Source organism: Chelonia mydas, chromosome 3 (assembly GCF_015237465.2).
Source record: "Chelonia mydas isolate rCheMyd1 chromosome 3, rCheMyd1.pri.v2, whole genome shotgun sequence".
NCBI classification, from domain to species: domain Eukaryota; kingdom Metazoa; phylum Chordata; order Testudines; family Cheloniidae; genus Chelonia; species Chelonia mydas.
This window is the reverse complement of record NC_057851.1, coordinates 82,426,404-82,452,401: the sequence shown is the minus strand read 5'-3', so window position 1 is coordinate 82,452,401 and position 25,998 is coordinate 82,426,404. Positions and strand designations below refer to the sequence as shown.

Sequence of the window (25,998 nt, the reverse complement as noted above, 5' to 3'; positions counted from 1 at the left end):
TTGTGTCCAGTTCTGGTGTCCACAACTCAAAAAAAGATGTTGATAAATTGAATAAGGTTCACAGAAGAGCCATGAGAATAATTAAAGAATTGGAAAACTTGCCCTATAGCAACAGATTTCAAGAACTTGATTGGTTTAGCTTAGCCAAAAGGTTACCGAGTGATTTGATCAATCTTTAAATGCCTACATATGACAAACAAAACTTTGTGATAATGGGCTCTTCAATCCACCGGACAAAGGTATGTATAGCAAGAGCCAAATGAATGGGACTAGAAGCTAGACAAAGTCAGGCTAGAAATAAGGTGTAATTTTTTAACCATGGGAATAATTATGAAGGGCATAGTGGGTTCTCCATCACTGGGAACTTCTAAATCAAGACAGAATATTCTTCTATAAGTTGTTTTAGTTTAAATAGGAATTAATTCAGGGAAGTCCTATGGCCTGAAATATAGTGAATCAGACTAGGTGATCACAGTGGTCCCTTCCAGCCTTATAATCTATGAATGGCTTTCTAAACAAAGAGATAAATTGGGAGGAGGAAAAAATAGCTAATTTGCAGATTTCCTACATGTCCCAAAATGTAGTAAGACAAACCACTTCCAACAAAACAATGAAAAAAAACTTACTGTACTTTAATATCGTCTTCCCGTTTAGATCCCAAAGTCTTCCATCTCATTCAGTTCCGAATAGATTTCACTAGCATGACCCCTGTGCAAGACAACTTTTTAAACTTTGCTTTCTTAGGGTACGTCTACAGTACAAAATTATATCTAATTTATATAAGTCGATTTTTCAGAAGAGATTTTATACAGTCGATCGTGTGTGTCCCCACTAAGCGCGTGAAGTCAGTGGAGTGCGTCCACAGTACCGAGGCTAGCATCGACTCTCGGAGTGGTGCACTGTGGGAAGCTTTCCTGCAGCCTCTGCCGCCCATTGGAATTCTGGGTTAAGCTCCCAATGACTGATGGGGCAAAAACATTGTCACGGGTGGTTTTGGGTACGTGTCATCAGTCACCCCTCCCTCCTTGCAACCTACGGCAGACAATCGTTTCGGGCCTTTTTTCTGCCATCATCAACCATACACCACCACTTCTGCTGCCACTCTGCTTTCCTGCAGCAGATGGTGCAGTAGGTCTGCAAAACTCTGCTGTCCTGCAACTCGTGCAGTATGCCATCATAAACCGTACAACGCCGCTTCCGCTGCAACTCTGTTCTTCTTCATTTTGCACCTTTTTTCCTGGATTACCCGTGCAGGCGCCATAGCACAGAAAGCATGGAGCCCGTTCAGCTCACCGCTGCAGTTGTGACCATTGTAAATACCTCACGCATTATCCAGCGGTATGTGCAGAACCTGCAAAACGGGGTGAGGAAGCAATGACAGCATGATTAAGATAGTGATGAGGACATGGACACAGACGTTCCTAGAAGCACGGCATGTGACAATTGGGACATCATGGTGGCACTGGGCCACGTTCATGCAGTGGAACGCCAATTCTGGGCCTGGGAAACAAGCAGATTGGTGGGACCGCATAATGTTGCAGGTATGGGATGATTCCCAGTGGCTGTGAAACTTTTGCATGCATAAGGCCACTTTCATGGAACTTTGTGACTCACTGTCCCCTGCCCTGAAGCGCAAAGATACCAAAACGAGAGCAGCCCTCACAGTTGAGAAGTGGAGATAGCCCTCTGGAAGCTTGCCACGCCCGACAGCTACCGGTCAGTTGTAAATCAATTTGGGGTGGACAAATCTACTGTGGGGGCTGCTGTGATCCAAGTAGCCAACGCAATCATTGACCAGCTGCTATCAAGAGTAGTGACTCTGGGAAATGTGCAGGCCATTGTGGATGGCTTTCCTGCGATGGGGTTCCCTAACTGTGGTGGGGTGATAGACGGAACGCATATCCCTATCTTGGCACCGGACCATAGGGCAGCCAGTACGTAAACCGCAAGGGGTACTTCTCAATGGTGCTGCAAGCACTAGTGGATCACAAAGCACATTTCACCGACATCAACGTGGGATGGCCCGGAAAGGTGCACAACGCTCGCGTCTTCAGGAACTCTGGTCTGTTTGAACAGCTGCAGCAAGGGACTTACTTCCCAGACCAGAAAATTACTGTTGGGGATGTTGAAATGCCAATAGTTATCTGTGGGGACCCAGCCTACCCCTTAATGCCATGGCTCATGAAGCCATACACGGGCAGCCTGGACAGTAGTAAGGAGCAGTTCAACTATAGGCTGAGCAAGTGCAGAATGGTGGTAGTGTGCGCATTTGCTGTTTAAAAGCACGCTGGTGCAGTTTACTGACTAGGTTAGATCTCAGCTAAACCAATATTCCAATTGTAATTGCTGCTTGCTGTGTGCTCCACAATATCTGTGGAAGTAAGGGGGAGACATTTATGGTGGGGTGAGAGATCGAGGCAAATCACCTGGTGGCCAGTTTCACGCAGCCAGACACCAGTGCGATTAGGAAAGCACAGCAGGGCGTGCTGCAGATCAGAGCAGCTTTGAAAACCAGTTTCATGACTGGCCAGGCTACGGTGTGACAATTGTGTTTGTTTCTCCTTGATGTTACCCGCCCCCTTTCTTGACTGTAATTGCCTGTAAGACAACCGCCCTCCCCACTTCAATCACAGCTTGCAGAGGAAATAAAATCACTATTATTTCAAAACCATGCATGTTTTATTAGTTGATTAAAAACACAGGGAGATAAATCACAAGCTAGCCCGGGTGGGGTGGGATAGGGTAAGCAGGGGGAGGGAGGAGGGAAGGACAAGGTCACACTGCAAATCAAAATTTAGGATATGCCAGCCTTCTGCTGCTTCGGCAATCCTCTGGGGTGAAATGAGTGGATCCCTGGAGCCTCTTCCCTCCCCGTGTTCTTGGGCATCTGGGTGAAGAGGCTATTGAACTTGGGGAGGAGGGAAGAGCGGTTATACAGGGGCTGGCTGTGCTCTTGCTGCCTTTCCCTCATAAGATCAACCAGACAGCGAAGCACGTCAGTTTGCTCTCCCATCAGCTTGAGCATGGTTCCTGCCTGCTCTCATCGCAGTCATTGAACTTGTTCCGGGACTCTGCCATTATTTCCCTCCACGCATTCACCTGTGCCCTATCAGTGCAGGAGCACTGCATAAGCTCTGCCAACATGTCGTCCCAAGTGTGTTTTTTCCGCCTTCTAATCTGGGCCAGCCTCTGGGATGGAGTTGATAGGGGGTGCGTTGAAACATTTGCACCTGCGAGAGGAGAAAAAGGGAGAGTAGAAGTTTAAAAGATACATTTTAGAGAACAAAGGGGAGCCTGTTTCTCAGTGAAACAAGCAATTCATAGTACCTAGCACATGTTATTTCTGTACAAGGTCGCATTTTGCCTTTTATACTGAGTGCCTGCTAGTTTGGTGTGACTGCATCACACGTGGCTGGGCAACAGCATTCAGCTTGCAAGCAGCCATGGTAAGCCCTAGGCGCACACAGGGTTCTGCTTCTTCCACATTCATTACAATGCTTTCAAACTGCGGCACCCTCCTTTCCCATACCAAGCAATGCCTGGTGGGTTGGCCATTTAAAAGGAGGGCCTGTGGTCTCTCTGGGATGATCGCCGCACTCACACGCACACACCACCCCGCGCCCTTCAGGCCAAATGCCAACAGGCCAGCATGGATGGGTTTCCCCCCATCCCCACTGCAGGGTTCTGACCCTTTAAGTCAAATGCGAACAGACTTTTCCTGTAGCTGTACTGGTTGCGAATGCATCCCAAGTCTTCAGGACAAATGAATCAGTAAACACACTTTCTTTTAAACCCTGTATCGTATTTACAAAGGTACACACACCAGAAGTGCCTTCTCCGGCGTCATGGTCCCGGAGCCCGCCTTGGGAGGGGGTAGAGGGTATTGGCTCCAGGGTGATGAACAGTTCCTGGCTGCTGGGGAGAACAGATTCACCGCTTGCTGCCTGTGCACTGTCCTCCTCTTCTTCCTCCTCCAAAAAATCATCATGCCCCAGGAGATTTTCGCAAATACGTTTGCGTTCCTTTGTGTTCCTTTTTTTTGGAACGGAGTTCTGCCTGAACAGATTCTTCTCCCCAAACAGCGATGAAATCCAGTACCTCCCGCTCGGTCCATGCTAGAGCTCGTTTGCGCATCTGGGACTGCATGGTCTCCTGTGCTGGTGGACTCTACATGGTCACCTGCGCTAATCAGGTCACCATGCTGGCCAAATCAGGAAATGAAATTCAAAAGTTCCCGGGGCTTTTCCTGACTACCTGGCTAGTGCATCTGAGTTGCAACTGTGAAGAGCGGTCACAATGCAGCATTCTGGGATAGCTCCCAGAGGCCAATACTGTCGAATTGCATCCACAGTACCTAAAATCCCGAACAGCGATGTCGATTTTAGTGCTACTGCCCTTGCCGAGGTGGAGTACAGAAACCAGTTTTAAAGAGACCTTAAAGTCGACAAAACCGGGTTGATTGTGTGGCCAGATTTAGTTTTAATTTGATAGAATGTGGCTAATTTCGATATAATCGCATACTGTAGACCAGGCCTTAGAGTATTAAAAGAAACTTGTCCAAATCAGGAAAGAAAAGACAAATCAAGGTTTTGCTTCTGTCATAAATATAAAGGGAAGGGTAAACACCTTTAAAATCTCTCCTGGCCAGAGGAAAAACCCTTTCACCTGTAAAGGGTTAAGAAGCTCGGATAACCTCACTGACACCTGACCAAAATGACCAATGAGGAGACAAGATACTTTCAAAGCTGGGGGGGAGAGAAACAAAGGCTCTCTCTCAGTCTGTGTGATGCTTTTGCCGGAACAGAAAAGGAATGGAGTCTTAGAACTTAGTAATTAATCTAGCTAGATATGCGTTAGATTCTGTTTTGTTTAAATGGCTGATAAAATAAGCTGTGCTGAATGGAATGTATATTCCTGTTTTTGTGTCTTTTTGTAACTTAAGGTTTTGCCTAGAGGGATTCTCTAGGTTTTGAATCTAATTACCCTGTAAGGTATTTACCATCCTGATTTTACAGAGGTGATTCTTTTTACTTTTTCTTCAATTAAAATTCTTCTTTTAAGAACCTGATTGCTTTTTCATTGTTCTTAAGATCCAAGCGTTTGGGTCTGTGTTCACCTATGCAAATTGGTGAGGATTTTTATCAAGCCTTCCCCAGGAAAGGGGGTGTAGGGTTAGGGGAGGATTTTGGGGGGGAAAGACGTTTCCAAGCGGGCTCTTTCCTGGTTATATATCTGTTAGACGCTTGGTGGTGGCAGCAATAAAGTCCAAGTGCAAAAGGTAAAATAGTTTGTACCTTGGGGAAGTTTGAACCTAAGCTGGTAAAAATAAGCTTAGGGGGTTTTCATGCAGGTCCCCACATCTGTACCCTAGAGTTCAGAGTGGGAAAGGAACCTTGACAGCTTCTTTAGCAGTCTCTCTACGGCACTCAAATATAGTGAAGAGCACGGTATAAATACCTAGATTAAAAAACACAGTAGACTGAATAAGTTAGTCTTGTCCCTTGCACTCCATATGGAAATCAAACATAAGGTTCTGTGCTTAAGAGACTCAAAGGTCTCATATGTACCTATGGTGAGTATCAGATGCTCAGATACCTTAGTGATGGATGTAGTATAAGCAGCTTGACAGATCATTCCTAATTCTAGGGAGTGTAAGTAATGCTTAGTTTCAAAGAGGACATAGTTCATTAGCACATACTAATATTGTTATAGTTTCTCTTTTTTGAAATGCATAGTTAATAAAATAGTCCAAAGTTTATTAAGTTAGAGATGAGTAGTCAAAAAGTTATGTAAAACAGTCCAAATACCTTTAACATTAGCTGAAAACAAATCAAGGCCAACATTTACAGCTCAGTTCCCAGAAAGGGTTTATATGACAAGACTAGTCTAACAAGAGTCCCCAGGATAAAAACCCTAGAAGGCCATTTAGTAAATTATTAGATAATTGGCTTTCTTCAATGATTTGTTCTACTGATTTATCCAAATAAGCATATTGAGCTTCAGACACTTGAGGAAATAATGTCAGTGTACAGCCCAACATCACTGAAGTTCACTTTTGTAGGACTATACATTAAAAATAATTACAGGACTACAGCATTTTAAAAAATGGCAGCTGACTGGTCCACATCTGCCACATTTATTTTGTGACAAATACAGCAAAAGCTGAAGTTATCAAAAGTCCAAAACTATTTTATCCTATCAGACCGATTTTGATTTCTTTGGACTAATCCCTTCCTCTTCTTCAGCCATCTTTGCTGCAGGTCTCTTCTTTAACCCTTTCATCTTCCTTGTCTGTAATTTACTGAGATCCTGTTTCTGCATGTGGATCCGACCATATGATGTACCAAAGACATCGTGAGAGATATTCTTCTTCTTCTTCGGCTGCAAGGTAAGAACAATGTTAACATTTCTGGGCCCAGAATACAATTCAGTCACTGAAGGCAAGTGTATCTGCCATCACAAGTCACCATATTCACCAGTAATTAAACTTCCATTACAATTTAAGATAACTATGCCTAGAAATGGTATTGTACAGATAAAATCCAGAGTATAAAGATTTATTTTCCTGTCTTTATATGCCACCAGATCAGTTCCTTATCCTGCCCTACCCGTGCGTCCCTCTACAGATCATGCAATGACATCAGTTAGCTTAGCAAAAAGACCTGAACATTGCAAAGATAGTGTGCAATAAGAGAAGGTTATTTATTGTCACGGGAGGTTCTTTGAGAGGTGTGGTTCCTATCTGGATTCCAAGCGTGGGGTGTGCATGCGTGCCATACGCTGGAGATGGAACTGTTGATAATAGTGTCCATTGACCCGCATGCGTCGACCATGTGGTGCATCCAAGGCTTTAAGAGGCTGCGTGGATTGTCGCCGCTCTAGTTCCTTCTCACCCGGGGGTAGGAGAGCCCGGAGCAGAGGGAATGGAGGGTGGGATTAGAATCCAGATAGGGACCACATATCTCTAAGAACCTCCAGTTACAGTAAATAACCTTCTTCTTCAAGTGCTGGTCCCTATGTGGATTCCAAAGTGGGAATACAGCGAGCACTACTCAAGAAGGAGGTGGGTGCAAGGGCTCTCGAGAGGACCAACTGTGTAGGACAGTGTGACCAATGGCAGCATCCATCGTGGTGGAGGGTCTGAGGCACCAGCTTCTGCACACAGAGAGGGGGACCATGCACTGCCTTGTTTATGTATATGACCACCGTCCTGTTGTCCGAGAGTACTTGGATGTGGAGGGAGTCTAGGAACGCTTGGCAGGCCAGACAGACTGCTTGGAGCTCAAGGATGGTGATGTGCATTCGTGCTTCTCATGTGGACCAGAGGCCCTGAACAGTGTGGGTGTCGAGGTGGGCACCCCAACCCGCTAAAGACATGTCTGTGGTGAGGGTGGCAGTTGGTGTGGGGGGCATGAATGGTATGCCCACTAGGACTGTGGAGGGGTTGCACCACCATGAGAGGGAGGTCAAGACGCTGGAGAGGAGGACTAGTAGCTTGGTGAGAGAGTCTTCCTATGGATTGTAGACTGTGTGGAGCCAATGTTGGAGGCCGTGCATATGGAGACGAGCAAGTGGTGTAACAGCAGTACAAGCCGCCATGTGTCCGAGAAGGGAAAAGCACTGGCAGGGACGTGTGGGTGGATGTCTCAGCATGGTAATGAGGATAACAAGGGCAGTTAAGCGGTCCCTGGGAAGAAAAGCTCTGGCTGTCATGGAGTCCAAATGTCCTCCTATAAAGCTAAGTGGGAGGGTAGGGACGGGGACGGATTTTTCTTCACTGATGCACACTCCCAGTCTCTGAAGGAGGGTGTGTAAGGTGCACATGGTGGGCAGGAGGCAGGAGCGACAGGGTGCTACCAGAAGCCAGTTGTCTAGGTAAGGAAATAGGGTGTGCCCCAGTTGGTGCATGGAGGCTGCGACAATCGCAAAGACCTTGGTAAATACGCGGGGGGCAGTGGAGATCCCAAAGGGAGGACAAGGAACTGATCGTGGGCATGGCTATAATAAAACAAAGGAATTTGCGATAAGCAGGGTGAACGTCTACATGAAAGTACGTGTCTTTCATATCGAGAGCAGCAAACTAGGCTCCATGTGGGAGGGAAGAGATAGTAAGGGGGAGGGTGACCATCCGGAAGTGAAAAATGCGGATTAATTTGTTTACGGTGTGGAGGTCTAGAATGGGGTGCATACCTCCCCCCTTTTCAGAATAAGGAAATTGGGGGAGTAGAAGCCATGGTGGCAGTGTGGCACAGGTTCTGTGGCACCCTTGTGGACAAGGACAGTGTTTTCGTTGTGGAGAAGATCGAGTTGGATAGGGTTCGGGAGGGAGGGGGGCAGCTCCCAGGTGTGTAGCATGGGGGGAAGGAAAGGAATTCGATCAGGTATCCTTGACAGATGATGTCTAGCACCCAGCAGTCAGAGTTGATGGAACTCAAAGTGCAGACAGAGTGCCAGACAACCCCTGGATATGATGGGAGGTGCGTCCGGAAGGGTTATGGGAAGTTTTCAGGTCTTTATATGAGTCAAAACAATTGTTTGGGTCAATGAGAAATGGAAGCGGCAGAGGGAGAGTGCCAGGGCCATTGAGAGTGAAGCTGATGCTGAAGCAGTTCCAAGGGTCACTGGGGGTACGGGTGATAAGTGGTGCGAGGACGAGGATGGAAAGGTGGATGCTGTTGTCGGTGGGTGGGGGCTGGGGCACAGACGCCCAGGGAGGGAACAGTGGCCTGGGAGTCCTTAATGGAGTGAAGGGACTCAGTCTTGTCACTAAACAGTTTATTGTGGTCAAAGTGGAGGTCTTCCACCGTCATCTGGACCTCCTTTGGAAGACCATTGGACTATAGCCACGAGTCACGACAGAGAACGACTCTGGGGGTTAAGGAGAGAGAGACAGCACCTGCAGCATCTACTGTGGCCTAGAGCATGACTTTGGCCACCAGCTTCCCCTCATCTACCATGCGTTGGAAGTCCTGCTGTTGGTCAGGAAGAAGAGTCCTGGAAATCTGCCAGTTGGGAGTAGGATAGAAAATTGTATTTGGCCAGAACGGCCTGATAAATGGCAATACAGAATTGTAGCCCCGCTAATGAATAAACTTTTCTACTCAGCAAGTTTAATTTTTTGGCATTGAGATCTGGTGGAGTTGATTTAAAGTGCTGCTGACGGGCATGTGCGGTGGCAGCATTGATCACCAGGGAATTTGGCAGTGGGTGGGTAAACTGGAAATCTGTGTCCTTAGAGGGGACGGAATAGCGGCATTCCACTCGCTTTGGTATGGAACACAAGAGGCTGACGTATGCCACACCATCTGGGCTGGTTGTAAGGTAGCCGAATGAATGGGTAAGGCTGTGCAGTAGAATCCTAGAGATTGAAGCATGTCCAGGAATTGGTCATGGGGGTCCTGAACATCCTCTAGTGGAAGGTTGAGGGCCGTGGCCATGCGACGGAGCAGGGACTGATATTGTATGTGGTCATCTGGTGGGGAGAGGGAAGATTGGATCAGGGCATCATCGGAGATGAAGAAAAGCCTGTAAGAATGGGCAATTCTGGTGGTGTGATCGGGGCTGCCGATGGACCCAGAGGGTCCAGAGGTTTCCCCTGGACAGTCACTGTATGCATGGGAAAGGTGTGGTGTAGGTGGTGTGCATTGCGATGATGGTAAGGGTCCCATGAGGCCCAAAATGGCCAAAGAGTTGCCATGCATGGGCGGGGTCCACAGGTACCGGGAACTAAGGATCAGTGGTGTGACCGTAGTCTGGAGGATAGGCATGGTGCCAAGGGTCTGGACTATAAGAGCAAGAAGGTGAGAGCTGTGTCCGGTTCTGAAGACCAGTCGGACTCTGACTGTTCTGGGAAAGGGGGGAGTCGATGGTGCAGGTGGTACCGGCAGTAGCGGTGATGTCGGAGGATGGTCGACTGGGAGAAGGGGCTCGGCCGTCATCGTTGGAGCAGGACGGAGGACAAGAGGTTCACTGGCCAGAGTAGGGAACCTGGGACCTGATGGGGTTCCAGATTGTGGTGGGGTACCAGTGAAGGATAACAGAAGCTCTGCCATTGGTGTAAGTGAAGATAAACCGCCTGGAGTGCATGGGACTGGGAGTACTGAGCTTGACAGAACCAAAGGGGTCGATGGTGCTGGTAGTGACAGAGGGTCCTGGTGTTGAAACTGACAGTGTCGGTGGAGAGTGGTGGCATTTAGAACGATATTCTGTGTGCGCTTTCTTTGAAGGCGGTGTTGAAGTCAAAGTTGGACCTTCACCTGTTGCACGCAACTTCTCCCCCAACCGATCCCAGCTCGGAGAGGAAACACTGCATTTTGAGATGGTCCCCACTGGGGAGCCACACTTGTGCCCGTACTTCTTGTGCATGCGGTGAGGTTTTGTCAGTGTTGGCGGTGCTGTACGAAAGGGACCAGGCGAGGCGGTCACCGACCATGACTGGCATCACTCCGGTGGTTCCGCTGGAGCCGGGTCTTACTGCACACATGGGTGCATGGCTTCCGCCATTAGAAAATTTTGGAGCCGAAGCTCGCGTGCCACCTGGATCCACCACGGAGAGGCGCTCCAGACAGAGCAGCGAGAGACGACGTGGGCTTCGCCCAGACAGTACAGGCAGCGGGTGTGCTCATCGCTCACCGAAAAGGAGGGAGAGCACAAGGCATAGTTTTTAATCCCGGCTTGACGGGGCATAATCCCTGGACTAGGGAGAGAAGCCCCTGAACAGGGAAGATCCAACAAGTAACCTAACTAGCTATGGACCAAAAATGGACAACTACCTAATTAAGTAAATAAAGAAACTATATACAGTGAAAAAAAGGTTGAACGCAGTACTCTCAAGTGGCTAAGACCATGGAGGGACTGGGTTCCAACTCTGGCCATGCGGCAGTACGAGGGAACTAGAGTGGTGTCAACCCATGCAGCCTCTTAAAGCCTCGGACACACCATGTGATCGATGCACGACATGAGCGGGTCAACGGACACTACTATCAACAGTTCCGGTGAAGGCATATGGCATGCATGCGCACCCCACGCTTGGAATCCACATAGGGACCAGCACTCAAAGAAGAACTAACACCTTCATCCCTTGGTCTTTTGCATGGTTTACTTTAAAACTGGTTCTGTATTAAAGACTATGTATGATGCAGAGCAAAGATTTTTGTATAAAATACAAGATTTATGTACCTTGAGGGCTTTAGGTTGTTTAAGAGATAATTTATAGAGGTCTTCTGAAGCCAAATGTGTTCTCCTCATCACCAGATCTAATGAAGGTCCCATCTCTTCCAGTTCAATCCTCGGTATTTTACATCCCGACTTCTTCAACAACACTCTGCGGAAGAGAGAGACAGAACAAAAAAAAATTAAAAAAAAAATCAACGTTGTCCACCTTTGCTGCATTTCGTACTTATGTTTCTCATTATTTTCTGGACCACAGACAGAACTTGGCTTTTAGAAAACATGTGCAACTGTTGAATTTTTTTTTGGTTCAGAAAACTTATAACCACGGTACCAGTGTCTGATCTTGAATGCGTGTTCAGCTCCCATTGATTTCAATACAGTTGTATGTGTTTGTAACCCACACACCTCCTGAGTGTGGTGTTCTGTCCCCTCTAGTGGCACTGAGACCACTTAGAGATTAATGAGTCTGCACTACAGCCGTAGGTCGGGGCCATGTGGCTTTTAGCTCATGCAGTAGAGGCTCATGCACTAAGCTTCAGATGTCCCAGGTTCGATCCCACTTACTGACAACCAGGGTCTGTTTGTGTTACATGTGCACAGAACCATGGGCTGAATCTGGCCCTGGAAAATGGCTACAGATAGAAATGAAATCTAACCTCCTGTTAGACGAGGGGCGGGCAAACTTTTTGGGTTTTGAAATTGTATGGAGGGCCGGTTAGAGGAGGCTGTGCCCCCGCCCCCATCCAACCGCCCTGCTTCTCGCCCCCTGATGCCCCCACCCCGGGACTCCTGCTCCATCCAACCCCCTTGTTCCCTGACAGCCCCCCGCCCCATCCACCCCCTGCTCTCTGTCCATCCCCAGATCCCCTGCCCCTAACTGCCCCATCCAATTCCCCTCTCCTTCCTGACTACCCCTCACCCAACCACCCCTTCTCCTTGACTGCCCCCAGACCCTCTGCCCCTGACTGCCCCCGCCACCCCATCCAACCCCCTCTCTCCTTCCTTACTGCCCCCCCAGGACACCTGCCCCCACTCAACCACCCGGTTCCCTGCCCTCTGACTTCCCTGACCCCTATCCACACCCCCCGGTCCCTAACCGCAGCCACCAAACTCCCCTGCCCTCTATCCAACCCCCCTGCTCCCTGCCCCCTTAACACACTGCCTGGAGGGCCAGTGGCTGAAGGCGTGGCTGCACCAGGGCAGGCAGCCGCGCAGCACAGAGCACCGGGTCAGGCTGGGCTGTGCAGCTGCGCTGCCCCAGGAGCTCACTGCTCCTCTGCCCAGAGCATTGCGCCAGCGGAGCAGTGAGCTGAGGCTGCGGGGGAGGGGGGCCACCGGGAGAGGGGCCGGGGGTTAACTTCCTGGGCCAGGAGCTCAGTGGCCAGGCAGGCCAGTCCCGCGGCCAGATGTGGCCCGCAGGCCGTAGTTTTCCTACCTCTGTGTTAGACAATGTAAATGGGGGGAATGACGACACTTACTTGTAGCTTCGCATATAAATTTTTCCATCCATAGCTGTGAAATGCAGAACATACTCTAACCCTGCCAGGCGAATAGTAGGCACAGTAGGACCTCGAAAGAAATCTGAAAGAATATTTCAAGAAACCTGGCACTTTTACTTTTTTAAAATAAAGAGGTTTTTCAAAAAGGAAGTTTAAGATAAGCAGAACTTTTGATTCTAGTTTATTTGATAATAAGTCTGTGTTATAAGGGATGAATCTCAGATTAACTAGAAACGGATTTGGCCTTTCTAGAGGCAACCCCAGTAATGCTAAACAGGGTCCTTTCTGACTCACATGCACGATTATTCACTACTTCAAGCCCCAATCCTGCCAAGACCGCACTTGCTTAATTTTGCACGTGAGTACGCTCAATGGAACTACGCATGTATGTACACGCTTAACTTTACATACATGAGTAGTCCCGCTGAGCCTACTCACATGTGCAAAGTTAAGCAAGTGCAGAAGTCTTGGTAAGACAGCATAACAGACATCCGCTTTCCAGAAATAATTTGGTAGCAATACAAGCTCCAGATCTTATTTTAAAACATCAACCCAAACCACCCCACCCCAAAAAAGACAGAAGAACAGACATTATCATTGCTTCAATAGCAATAGTAACTTTAGTTTTGTGAAATAATACAAAAAGACATACTTATTTCAGTTTATCCATTCTTCTAAACTTTCAGCTATGAACTCAGAAAAACAAAATGCATCTCACATATGTTTCACTAAGTATACAAAAGTACAGAAATAACATTTAGCTAAGTTATGAGGTTGTTGGACAAAGTGATGGATTAAAAGTCTCTGGTACCAAAGCCAGCAGTCAGAGTAGGTATAAATAAGTGATCAAGATCAATACAAGATAAACATATACAAAGAAAGAAGGAGATAGTGTTTAGTGTTATCTTGATTGTTTTTACTCCCCATTGTTTATGATATCATCTTGGAAACTCGAGACCATCATTGCTTTAAAAAACAGTTTTGTCTCTGGTTAAACAGAGCACTTTTGCTCTTTTTTAAATGAGCTAATACTTGCTATTGCGCTGCAATTAATATTTTTACTATTGTAGATATACACATTTAGCAGACAAACACTACATGGTCAGTTACAAATAGAAAGAAACTTACAGATTGTGTTTACAGTTTTACAGGGAGCAAATTCAGATACCAGTTAACTATCAGTTAGTTGTCTAACATAATTCTCATATCAGGGCCATTAAAATAGTGTATGAGCAAAGAGCACACAACCATGCAAACATGTCAGCCCTTTGCAGAGGGTGGAGGAAGGATGTGACCTTAACAGGGTATGTTAATTAAAAAAAAAAAAAAAAAAAGATTAATACCCAGAAGCAGAACGGCTGAATGGCTCGCTTCCCTTTAAGTTTCATTTTCAGATTCTTCAGCCAGTGTTTTCCTCAGGGACCTTTTTCTGGGAGCATCAGTGATGAAGCTATGTTGAAAACAAAGTCTTACTGGTGGACACTACCTGAAGTTTAGCCAGAAAAATACTCTGGGTCACTTAATATTTTCTCCCTCCTCCTTTGTTGGGTTACTGGATTTGTATCTAGAGGAAAAGTCACCGGTAAAATATTTTCTTCTATTTTAGTGTCAGGCTGTAGCCAAGACGGTCTCTTCTGGCATGTGAAATTGTACCTACATTGCTTTTATTGGCAGATTATCCTTTAGTATGTTCTTGTGGTATAGCTTTCCACTCACAGGATGATCTTTATATCCAAATACACGTGGTCAGGAATTTAAGTTTCTATGACATCCACCAGCTGTAGACAGTATTTCCTCCCTGGAACTTTAGGGATTTGAAAATTTTGGCTTATTCATAGTTTTTGAGACAGTCCACTGTTGTTGGATTAGAGACCTTGTGTTCGTTATCTTTTTAATTCCTGCCACCAGTTTACCCCTTGTTTTTCTCTGAGCACTTAATGTGTTTCAAGGATGTCTGATTTAGTAACCACAGCAAAAGAGCTTTTGATAACTTCCATTTTGTCTTCAAGGACTTGAAATGTGTGGTTCAAAGCAATTTATAATTTGGCCACTTCCTAGGAAGATGCAACAGTTCTTGTCTGAACAGCACAAATACTGCTGGACTTTGCAGCAGTATGATGGGTGGAGCAGGACATGGAACAGTTGTTTTATGCTCCTCTGTCTCCCTCGTACCACCTCTACCCTCTCTTTTTCAAGAGAATCTAAATGACTCCTGCATATCTATGTATTGGACTCCAAATAATTTGTGCAAACATGGTGATAGGGATGAAGGAGAAACTTAAGTGCTATCTCAAAACAAACAGGCCTCCTCCCATTCAGTCCAAGCCTGCATTTTAAGAAAAGTGACCCAACATCTGCCAATTTTTAATACACAAGTGGGTCCAATAAAGGAATGAGTGGTGAAGTGTTTCACAAATATGTGCACAGGAGGCTATTAGAACCAGGGGAGCAGCAACTACATCTCAGAGGAACACAGAAGATCAACAGACTCCTAATACTGGCACCAAAAACCAATGGCAGTAAAACCACTACTACAATTTTAAGACAATGTTTGTATGGAAACGGGAGGGGGAAGAAAGTGACAAGTCTTTGCCTGGTTCGTCTATGTAGAGGGGTAAAGGGAAGCTGCTATTTACATATCCAAACCATTACGAGATGGCCTCAATTTTTAAAAAATGGATTTAAAAGTTTAGTTTAATTTGGTTATTATACAATATGCGAGTTCATCCCCTACCCCCACTGATTTCTAGAACGTGGGATTGCTATCACATGACTTCCCAAAAACGTACAAAATGTCCTTATGGACCACGTGTCTATGAAAACCTGGTTGTTTAACTCTAACATCAACAACATCACATGGTCTAGTAACAAGGGGTCATTAGGTAACTGAGCCTCCTGGCTCTTGGCAGTAGCGCTATAGTAACAAGCTCTTTACAACAGCTGTGACAGCTTCATAAGTTTCTTGGCAACAAAATGGTGGATTAAATACATTATCTTTCTCAGGACCAGAAAGAGCTACTCCCTATCATATAACAGCAATTTCATAGGAGGTCAAATTGTAAGCCTAAACTATTTGACGGTATCAACATCTCATTAAATCCTTAATCTGAGGAACCCCCGTCTTCCACCTATTGTTTTGTCTTTAGACATTTCACTGAAGTCAACAAAACATCAAGACATTTGATGTGTACTTGGCATATGTTCTGCAGCAAAAAAATGGATGCGTATTTGACTGACGTATATTTGGGTGTAACCAAAAGCTTAAGGGCAAACAAATGGGAGAGGGATATGTTACTCAGATGGGCAACAAAATAAATTCAAAGGGCTAGACTTTCAGTTCATCTAGCAAATGTCAACGATTGGCAACACCATCCATTTCAGCTGTAAACCTGTATTTTGTATAAATCTCAATTGTGTGTGCGCATTTCAATCCAACGCCCCAACAATGTGAAAAGGGGATGCACATTAGAACAAGAATGTGTGGGGTTACGGTGTGTAATGATTCTCTTCCAGAAATTTGAGCAAAGTGGCACAAACCTGGTCTTATATGGTTTGCATCCTATGTAATATGGACAGTGATGTAATCATTTAATCATTCACAGGCCCCCAGCTCCTCGAACTGAATGAAAAATAGCTTTGCCATAAAATTCATCCTATTTGGTGCTATATCTCTGAAAAATACATAGATGAGCTCTTAAGAATAGCAGTAATTAATTTATTAATGTAGCAGTCACAAAATCTTTTTTAGCATCTCCAATAGTAGTTTAGAAAGATTGTGCAGCTACGAAGCCAAAGGCAGTGGCAATTTTTAAACTAACATAGGCAAAAATGGATCTTTGGGATTTAACTATGAGTAAAGCTTAGAAGTTTGATTCTCATCTGAATCTCCATGCCTCCATCCATATTTTCATTCCCTGCTCATGCCCTACCAACATTCCCACACACACCACTTCATAGTCCACATCTTCCCCCCAAAATCCCATTCAGGTTAAGCACCCCCTCTCTCTTTTAATGAAGTCTTGGTGCAAGGAAAGAAGTGCACGAGAAGGGGAACAGATCTCCAGTCATTCTACCTTCTAGTTTCACTCCTAAAGCTTACTTCCCAAGAGTACTCAGATTGTGAGTAATGCCACGATACCATCTTACTTTTAAGCTCCAAATAGAACAAGTTCAATTATTTTTGTCTAAAATAATTTATCTAGAAAGTACACCCATTTTTGTAGTTGCTCTCAGCACTACTAATTAAAATCCATAACCTTATTTATCATCTGCATGTTCTCCGTCTATTCCAATGGCTCCCACCCTTGATGTGCAAAAAAAAAAAAAAAAGTTTGTACATTTCTGTTTAATGGAAATCTGTGCCTAGCTTGAAGTTAACCAACACATTTAATTGTATGTTTCTGCCTTAACAACCACTTCTCATTTTCACTGCACATGTTGAACCCAACATTCAACCTAGTGAGGTCCTGATTATAACTGGTTGAAAGTTCTCTGATGGAATAGTTTACCATTAGAAAACGCAGTATTTTGACAAGGTTGTTTCAATATTTCCAAAAAACGTTTTGAAAGGAATTTTCGTTTCACAGGAGATTGACTTTTTGTTCAGATTCAGGACGAAATTAACTTTTGAAATGTCAATTTCCCCACTTCAACCACCTCTAGTCTTCATGGCTTTCCCAGGCTGATCTATTTTCTTCCATCCTTGGAAACAGACTTGATAATGACAGATTTAACTTCAGTTTTATGGTATGTTGTAAATCCTAACACCGCTTCCTTAATGTTATCTTGCATTCTTGAATATGGACAAACATTAACAGGCAAGCCAACATTTCTCAACATTTAGCATTGCCACAGATTTATGAAGTCCTACTGCTCATAAAGTCTTATTTCAAAATACTCACCAATGAGAAGACTTTTCAATCTTCTATATTCTTCATTTAAATCAAATGTGTCACCAGCAAATATCAACATGGGCTTTGTTCCTTCCGGACACTTGCTGTTCTATTAGACAAATATCAAACTAAGTTATAAAGCATATTATTTATGCAAATGACCATGCACATTCCATTCTGAGCTGTTCTGGTCTCTGATAAACACAAAAAGAAAGGCATTTTTAAAAAATAAATCCATACATGTTACTTGTACTTGGAAGTGTTTGCATTTTGAGTGTTTTTAAACAATAGTGAGTGTTGTTCTCATTTAGGCTGAATAAGGAAAAGCTTCCTCATAGTAAAACGTGTTAGACTGTGGAAAAGACCCTACAATGGAAGTTCATTTGTTTGGGACTATTTAGAACTAGACTACTTGAAACACAAGCAAGCATGCTGTATTTCTTGCATTGGGAAGGAGATGGAAAAGACTTACTGGATCATTCAGTCCATTTCCAACTTCTGATTCTGATACACCCTTATATAGCCAATTGACCACAACTCCCTGCTGTGCAATACTTGTGAAAATCATCAAGCTTAAGGTGAGGGATCACTTTTCAAAGTTAAATTTCTTGCTACCTAAAAGATCTTTTTCATCTGTACTACTTGTTTTGAATCTGCAAACTAAGTAGTTGCTAATCTGTGTAGTTTCTTAATTATAACAGTGTAAAAAGGCATATAAAATAGCTAACCTATTTTTTGGCAAAACCAAAACTTAATATGATCACACCAAGGTGGGTTTGCTGTTAGGTTTGGGGTATTTTAAGTCTCTTGAAGTCAAAATGTTGGCCCTCAGACTGAGCCAGATACAGTTCCTGAAAACCAGGGTTTGTGTGTAATTGATGGCCTGAGAAAGTCTCAGAAGTATCTCACACTGATAACAGAAATATCCTTAGCTACAGTGAGATGAATTCTGCCCTTGGAAACCCAGACATGGTTTCCCCCAATAACTTTGAAGGCCTCCCATGGGTAGAATCCAACCTAGTAGCTTTGTAAATTGAATTATTCCTGTTTGCAGCTAAAAAAATTGTAGACTTGGTTTGCTCCCAACAAAAACTTTGCAAAGGAATCCACTGGAAAACATATAGCTAATTTTAGCAACATTTTTACAAAGCACAAAAATAAGATTCTGATATGAATGCATATGTTAATCCTGGAAGTCTAAAAGAGGCAATAGTGAAATGGTTTTGTTTTCCTTACTGAAAGTACACCAGATTCACTACAAGTGCTCACCAACAGATGTGAGCCACTAGAGCTCCTGCATTGTTTAAGAGTATCTTACCTTAATATCTTTTAGCGACACAAATTTCTCAACGCCTAGCTCAATCATATCCAGGACATGATAATCAAACATACGACCTATGAAAGAAAAAACAAAAAATGTTGGGTTAGACATTTATTCTCAAGAGCCACTTCTTCGACCCATTTTTTTAAGAAAACATTTTACCTATTATGAGATTGTTAGGCCTCTTCTTATTATGTGAACCAAACAGAAACAAAGAACAATCCGACTTCTTCGAAAAAAACTCCTATAAGATTAAAAAAGACCACAAACTTCAGTTTGCAAACATGTTAAAGATTTGGTGACGGCTAATGTCACAGTTACATCAGCTGAACAGCTACAGATTTCAAGTTGTAACCCATTCCCCCTTGGGAGGTTCATCCATTGTTTTATACACATGCCAGATAGTTCTTTCCTGGCATTTGACCTAAACTAGTGATACTCTGACCTCAGTGGTTCAGGAGCCAAATTAACAATCAACATTACCCAAAAGAGCCACAGAAGTGTGAATTCATGGTTTCATTTACTATAGCACTATTCATCTTTAAACAGCATGATGGGAAATATTTCTTGTATATTATTCTCACAGCAAATAAGTTAATAACTTAGAGCAAGCTGATAACTTAATTGATTAACAACATAATAAAAGCATCCTGACTGGTTAATAATTAAATCACAGTGTTTTAATATCATGTGCTGCAAAGAGCCGCAGGAGACACATTAAAGAGCCACTTGTGGCTTGCAAGCTACAGTCTGAGTATCATGGAGCTAAAAATTCCACTTCCTAATTTTGTCCCATTACTCCTTGTTCTTTCCATTTTTTTCACTGGTCACCCTAAACTCCTCTTCTGCCCTTTTTGATGCAACATCCTGTTAAATACTTGTAAACAGTTATATTTCCTCATTTAGGATATGTCTACACTGAAATCCAAAGTGTGACTGCAGCATAGACATACCTGCACTCCCATGGCTAAAAATAGCAGTGTAGACAGGCTAGCAATGGAAGTGCATAGCAAGGATCCTTGGCATGCTTGTGTAGTCCATGATGCTGCATTTACCCTGCTATTTTTAGCCATACTAGTGTGGGTATATATATTTTAAATTCCGTCATTTTTGGAGCCTAGATCATAGTTTACGAATGCTTTGGGAAGCAGAGGTAGCAATACTGCAATTTTTAGTTTAAATGTTCCCAACTGCACTGTTGGAAAATGCTGTGCACATTTCACAGGATAAGGGATGTTTGTCTGCAAGGAAATTTCAAGAGCATGGAACACAGGACAGGGGCTAACCCCCTGCTCCCATTTAACTGACTGTACCATCCTGCAGTTCACTGACACTCATCTTCCTCTGGATTCCCACTACTAATTCCCAAAAAGGAAAATAATGTAGTGTTGCAATTAACTCAAATGTTGGATATTCATCAAAATACTCTGCTTTACTTAAAACCAAGAAGAGATGGAGGAAAATCCATGAACTAGAAATTTTGAGACCAAAATCCTGTAAAGCAGAGGTTCTCAAACTTTTCTTATTGCATAATCCCTTCCAGATCTACCAGCTGCCTGCATACCACTACTCTTCTTGTCACTGATACTTTGTGTGTTCTTCTTAACATTACCTGTCTTTAGCCATCTGTCCATATTTCACGGTTATGTACAGATATAGTTTTAGTGCGACATATCTGTGTTCTCATTAATACATCTTGAAGTAAATTAACTACCATATTTTAAAAACAAATTCCCACAGAGGTTGAAAGCTTTGTATAAGTAGCCTATTATGAAAATGCAATAAATAAAATAATAAAATCCCCCATTACACAATTTATCTGTGTACCCCCAGTGCACACATATCACAGTTTGGGAACCCCTGCTCTCAAGGACACATACCAAAGGAAGCTTGGTTGACTTGCTAGCAATTTGGCAGAGGAAAAGATACATGGCCTGGCATGCTGTCCTAATTATATGCAGATATTGAGTCCCTGCCAAGAGAACATACTCATTTGCTATCATATGGATGAACTGAACCTTTCACTTTGAGGTAGACATTAAGAAAGGTCTTCCAGTGTTAGTACATATGGATGCACAACTCTCCATTAAAAGAAAACAATGGCAAAAACAAAGAACAAAACAGATAAGTCTTAGTGAGGATGCCACAAAACACTACTTTATAGTTATATGGGTCTTTTAATCTTCAAAACACTTTATATACATTACATGAAGCCTACGATTTGTCAATCTATCCCGTCGCCTTGTACCATAATATTTAAACATCAGCATATTTTTTCCCCCACAGGAACTAAGCCTGTTTACTGTGCTTAACTCTTCCTATTAGTAATACTAACAAATGACATAAATGACAAAATGGTGATAACATTACCCCATATAAATGGAACAGTAAAGACGCAATTTGTTATGGTAATGGGGTCTACAGGCCCCACACTGAACCAGGGCAAGGAATAGTGCAATACTGGCTACGGTGGCTCCGCCCCTCAGATGCAAGGCATGTTCCCAGTGGAGGAACAATTAAGGAGACTGGTAGCTAAGGAGGAGGAGAGAAGTGAGCTGTATGTGGCGCCAGGAAGCAAGGCTGACACTGAGAGCCATGCCACGAATGGCAACAGCTTTGTGAAGGCTGCTCTAGCAACAGGGACTTGGATTTTTTCCCCTCATTACACTGTGGGCATTTCTAGGAACTCATAACTGATACTTTTCTCACAGTTACTACAATAATCTGTTTTATTGGACAACTGGCAGTGTAATACAAATGCAAAGAGGACTAGCAGTAAAGTAAATGAATTGTTTATCCAAAAGTTTATGCTGTCTTAGAATGTAGTCAATGAAAAATATGAAGAAATAAAAAGTATTTGGAGAATTTAGAACATGTTAAAAAAAAAATATATATCTATATCAAAGGCGGCCCTAATTTGATTTGTACCTGACAGAGCAAAGGTGTGATTAAATCCGAGTCAATATCTAGAAGAATCCATCTCAAATGAGGTCTGTTCTTAAACGATTGTATATTATCACTTCTCATCTCTTATGGGCAACCAACCATCTGTGACCAGCAGTCTTTGCTCTAAACAAGTATGTTGTTCCATGACTCTCTAAAACAGACAAGCCCCAGGATTTAAGACAATGCTTTGATATTTTTGTCTTCCTGTTCAGAAACCAACTTGACCTTAAAGCACTGAACTGAGACCAAATTTAGTCAGAAGTATGTAACAGCCATCACACCCCGAAAAAATTTGTTTTAATTTTAATTTTAATTATTTTAATTTTTTAAATGGAAACTTCTTGTCCGTGAACTCTGGAATAAAACTTGTGATTCATGATCTTTGATTTGCACTGCTGAAGTCAGGCAGATCACCTAAGCTTAATACGTGCTTCTCTTCCTCTACTCAAATGTAATTAAGAAAAGCAATTTTTACAGGACACCCTAAATTTTCCTTTTAGTCTTTTCCCCCTATGGATTTTTTATTTGTGAAGAAACTAAGATGAATATTCACATAAACAATACATACTTTAATGACCATGAGGCTGATGTGAATTTATAAGAGAGCTGTTTAAAAATATTATCCTTCCCTTCAAAACAAGCTCCTTTACTTATAACAATGTTCTAAAATCCTAAATCTGTTTTGTCATAATTTCACAGTAACATGCATGCACTTTCAAGAGCACCCCAAAATTTTTATTTCCACAATCATAGCATGAGGGTTCTGCCTTCAGACAAATGAGTGTTACCAGAAAATAACCTGGCAACATAAAACCAACAGCAGTATCTCTCAGGATCTAGTATTACACAGATATTCAATTTACTCCAAATTGCACAATTCCCTATAATTTAGCTTCTGGGGTATAACTCCAATGAACCTTGGAGAACTACTTTCCATGGCAGCCCTGAATGACTGACAGTATCCTGTACGTAGTCTCTCTTGTTCCACAGCAAGCTAAATAAAATGTGGTTTATACTTACCAGTGATGTCTGATCCTCAAAAGGTCTGGTAATATTTTTTCTGAAGGGGGGGAAAAAAGAAAGAAAAAAGATAAAGATTTGGATTTTTTGTTTCAGAGTAGCAGCCGTGTTAGTCTGTATCCGCAAAAGGAAAAGGAGTACTTGTGGCACCTTAGAGAATAACAAATTTATTTGAGCATAAGCTTTCTGTGAGCTACAGCTCACTTCATCGGATGCATGCAGTGGAAAATACAGGGGGGAGATTTATATACACAGAGAACATGAAACAATGGGTTTTAACATACACACTGTTACGAGAGTGATCACTTAAGGTGAGCTATTACCAGCAGGAGAGCGGGGGGGGGGGGGGGGGGGGGGGGGGGGAGGGAACCTTTTGTAGTGATAATCAAGGTGGGCCATTTCCAGTAGTTGACAAGAACGTGTGAGGAACGGCGGGGGGTAGGTGTGGGGGAGAATAAGCATGGGGAACAGTTTTACTTTGTGTAATGACCCATCCACTCCCAGTCTTTATTCAAGCCTAATTTAATGGTGTCCAGTTTGCAAATTAATTCCAATTCAGCAGTCTCTCATTGGAGTCTGTTTTTGAATTTTTTTTGTTGAAGAATTGCGACTTTTAGGTCTGTAATAAAGTGACCAGAGAGATTGAAGTGTTCTCCAACTGGTTTTTGAATGTTATAGTTCTTGACATCTGATTTGTGACCATTTATTCTTTTACGTAGAGACTGTCCAATTTGGCCAATGTACATGGTAGAGGGGCATTGCAGGCACATGATGGCATATATCACATTGGTAGATGTGCAGGTGAACGAGTCTCTGATAGCGTGGCTCATGTGATTAGGTCCTATGATGGTGTACCCTGAATAGATATGTGGACACAGTTGGCAACGGGCTCTGTTGCAAGGATAGGTTCGTGTTTTTGTTTTGTGGTGTGTGGTTGCTGGTGAGTATTTGCTTCAGATTAGGGGGCTGTCTGTAAGCAAGGACTGGCCTGTCTCCCAAGATCAGTGAGAGTGATGGGTCGTCCTTCAGAATAGGCTGTAGATCCTTGATGATACGCTGGAGAGGTTTTAGTTGGGGGCTCAAGGTGACGGCTAGTGGTGTTCTGTTATTTTCTTTGCTGGGCCTGCCTGTAGCAGGTAACTTCTGGGTACTCTTCTGGCTCTGTCAATCTGTTTTTTGTATGACTTCACACTAGGTGCCATGGTGGCACTTGGGTTATTGTGCTGTTCTGAGAAGATTACTTTAGCTTTAGAAACTGAGTTCCATCTCGGATCCAAAGCAATATTAATTAAGTGATTTTTCCTCCCTTGGTATCCTACTGTTAATTGAATTGTCTCGTTAGACTGACCTCCCACTTGGTAAGGCAACTCCCATCTTTTCATGTGCTGTGTATTTATACCTGGTACTGTATTTTCCACTCCATGCATCTGATGAAGTGGGTTCTAGCCCACGAAAGCTTATGCCCAAATAAATTTGTTAGTCTCTAAGGTGCCACAAAGACTCCTTGTTGCTTTTGCTGATACAGACTAACACAGCTACCACTCTGAAATATTAATTCTGTTAGTCTTTCCTTAGTGTTCCCTATGTCGAAGTCCTTCTGTCATGAGATGCACTCTTCTCCACATTTCCTCGCTCTTATGATGCATGAATTGCAAACAACCATAGAGACAGTACTCCAGAAGTGCAATAAGCTGCCCTCCACAAAATGAAGGTTTGCCTTTCAGGTATCCATGATATAGCTTACAGTTGTCTTTGCCTTTTCATCCATATCATGTTTAATATTCCTAGATTTTCATGAGGTAGTACATCCAAGCACCTGAATTACAACTTTCCGCCTAATGGCTCCCTATTTTGTATAAACATATTCGATTATAAACTGTATTTCCTATTGAGACTACTTGCAACTTTACCTTTTATAGATTTAATGTTACTCTTTCAATTTATCTGTGCCAAGCTGAACTGCTACCATATCTCATTAACTATTCACGCAGATTTGGATCATCTGTGAAGTTGATCAGTAACTTGTCCCTTTTGCGAAGTTTTTACTTCATATATTTTGATAAATGGGACTGGACTCAGACATTTAAACACCTATGGGCTTTCTTCCAGGTTGTTGTTGTCGTCATTTAGAATCACCCTCAGTTTATTATGTAGCCAGATTTTTTTCTTTAAATCCACTGTATTGGCCTGCATGGCACCTTTCTAGAGTGAAAATATTAAGCCCAACTTTATCAAACAATTTTAAAATTGCAAAATGTAACTTACTTTTTGTACAGGACAGCAAAGGGCTTTTTCAGAGCATACTGTAAAACAAAGAATTTGAAGTTAAGGAGAAAGTTCTTTTAACACACTGAAATACTAAGCATTGTTCTTTCTAAAATTCCACATGAAAACGGCATCAAAAGGATAAATGAATTACTTGAGAATTAAACAGAGTGGCCATCAGGTGCAGTCTATCCCAGAAAGAAATCAACTCTATAGACATGCTCACAAAAGGGGCAAGAAAGTACAGATCTAAGACTGGATTACTAATTTTAAAGCGGAGAGGTTTACAAAAAACACACGTGAGACCAAAAAACACATTTGAAACACCAGAACAGGGCAGAACACTTTCACCTCCCACTCAAAATAATCTCAACGTTTGTACGAGAGATATTAAATTTCAAAGTACACTACACTATTTTTATTTTATTAAAATGTTTATACAAATTGAGGGAAATGTTGCCTTGCAGTTAGAGCACTGGAAGAGGAGTTCCAGGTTATACTCCTAATTATGGCCCTGACACACCAACTGAACAGTGCCTAGCACTTGGGGACCTGGTCCATGACTGGGGTACATCAACACTGCAATGTAAGCCCAGGGTTTGAACTCAGGCACAAACCTAACCCCCTTTCCATCTTCACACAAATCACTCTGACCCAGGACCTGGACCCATGGGGGTGGAGGGTCCAAGACTGGGTCATGCCAGGATCCAGGGTTCAAGCCCTATTGCTTTGCAGTACAGACACAGCCCCACTGCACTAGTGCTCTGCCAAAGATATTCCACAATACCACAGACTGACTTTCTGTGTCCTCTTGCTGGAATTAATATGGGAAATCACAAATCACCAGACACCAATTTAACCACAAATTGCTTTATTAAATCCA

At 43.2% G+C, this 25,998-nt stretch overlaps 1 protein-coding gene across 3 annotated transcripts in view; it reads right to left on the bottom strand.

Annotated features, from left to right (window-relative positions):
- Positions 1-6,096: 6,096 nt before the first annotated feature.
- RPF2 (ribosome production factor 2 homolog) overlaps positions 6,097-25,998 on the bottom strand; it is a 25,364-nt gene continuing 5,462 nt past the window's right edge. Inside the window, exons 3-11 of one of the 3 annotated variants that reach the window (XM_043542815.1) lie at positions 25,112-25,153; positions 22,851-22,890; positions 21,813-21,981; positions 19,047-19,128; positions 18,882-18,958; positions 17,573-17,672; positions 12,651-12,753; positions 11,179-11,323; positions 6,097-6,381 (exon numbers count right to left, since the gene is read on the bottom strand). In XM_043542815.1, the coding sequence (XP_043398750.1) occupies positions 6,199-6,381; positions 11,179-11,323; positions 12,651-12,753; positions 17,573-17,672; positions 18,882-18,958; positions 19,047-19,128; positions 21,813-21,911 (789 nt within the window). In that variant the 5' untranslated portion in view covers positions 21,912-21,981; positions 22,851-22,890; positions 25,112-25,153 and the 3' untranslated portion in view covers positions 6,097-6,198. The remainder of the gene's footprint in view (positions 6,382-11,178; positions 11,324-12,650; positions 12,754-17,572; positions 17,673-18,881; positions 18,959-19,046; positions 19,129-21,812; positions 21,982-22,850; positions 22,891-25,111; positions 25,154-25,998) is intronic. The other 2 variants (XM_037894640.2, XM_037894639.2) reach the window with 2 other exon arrangements.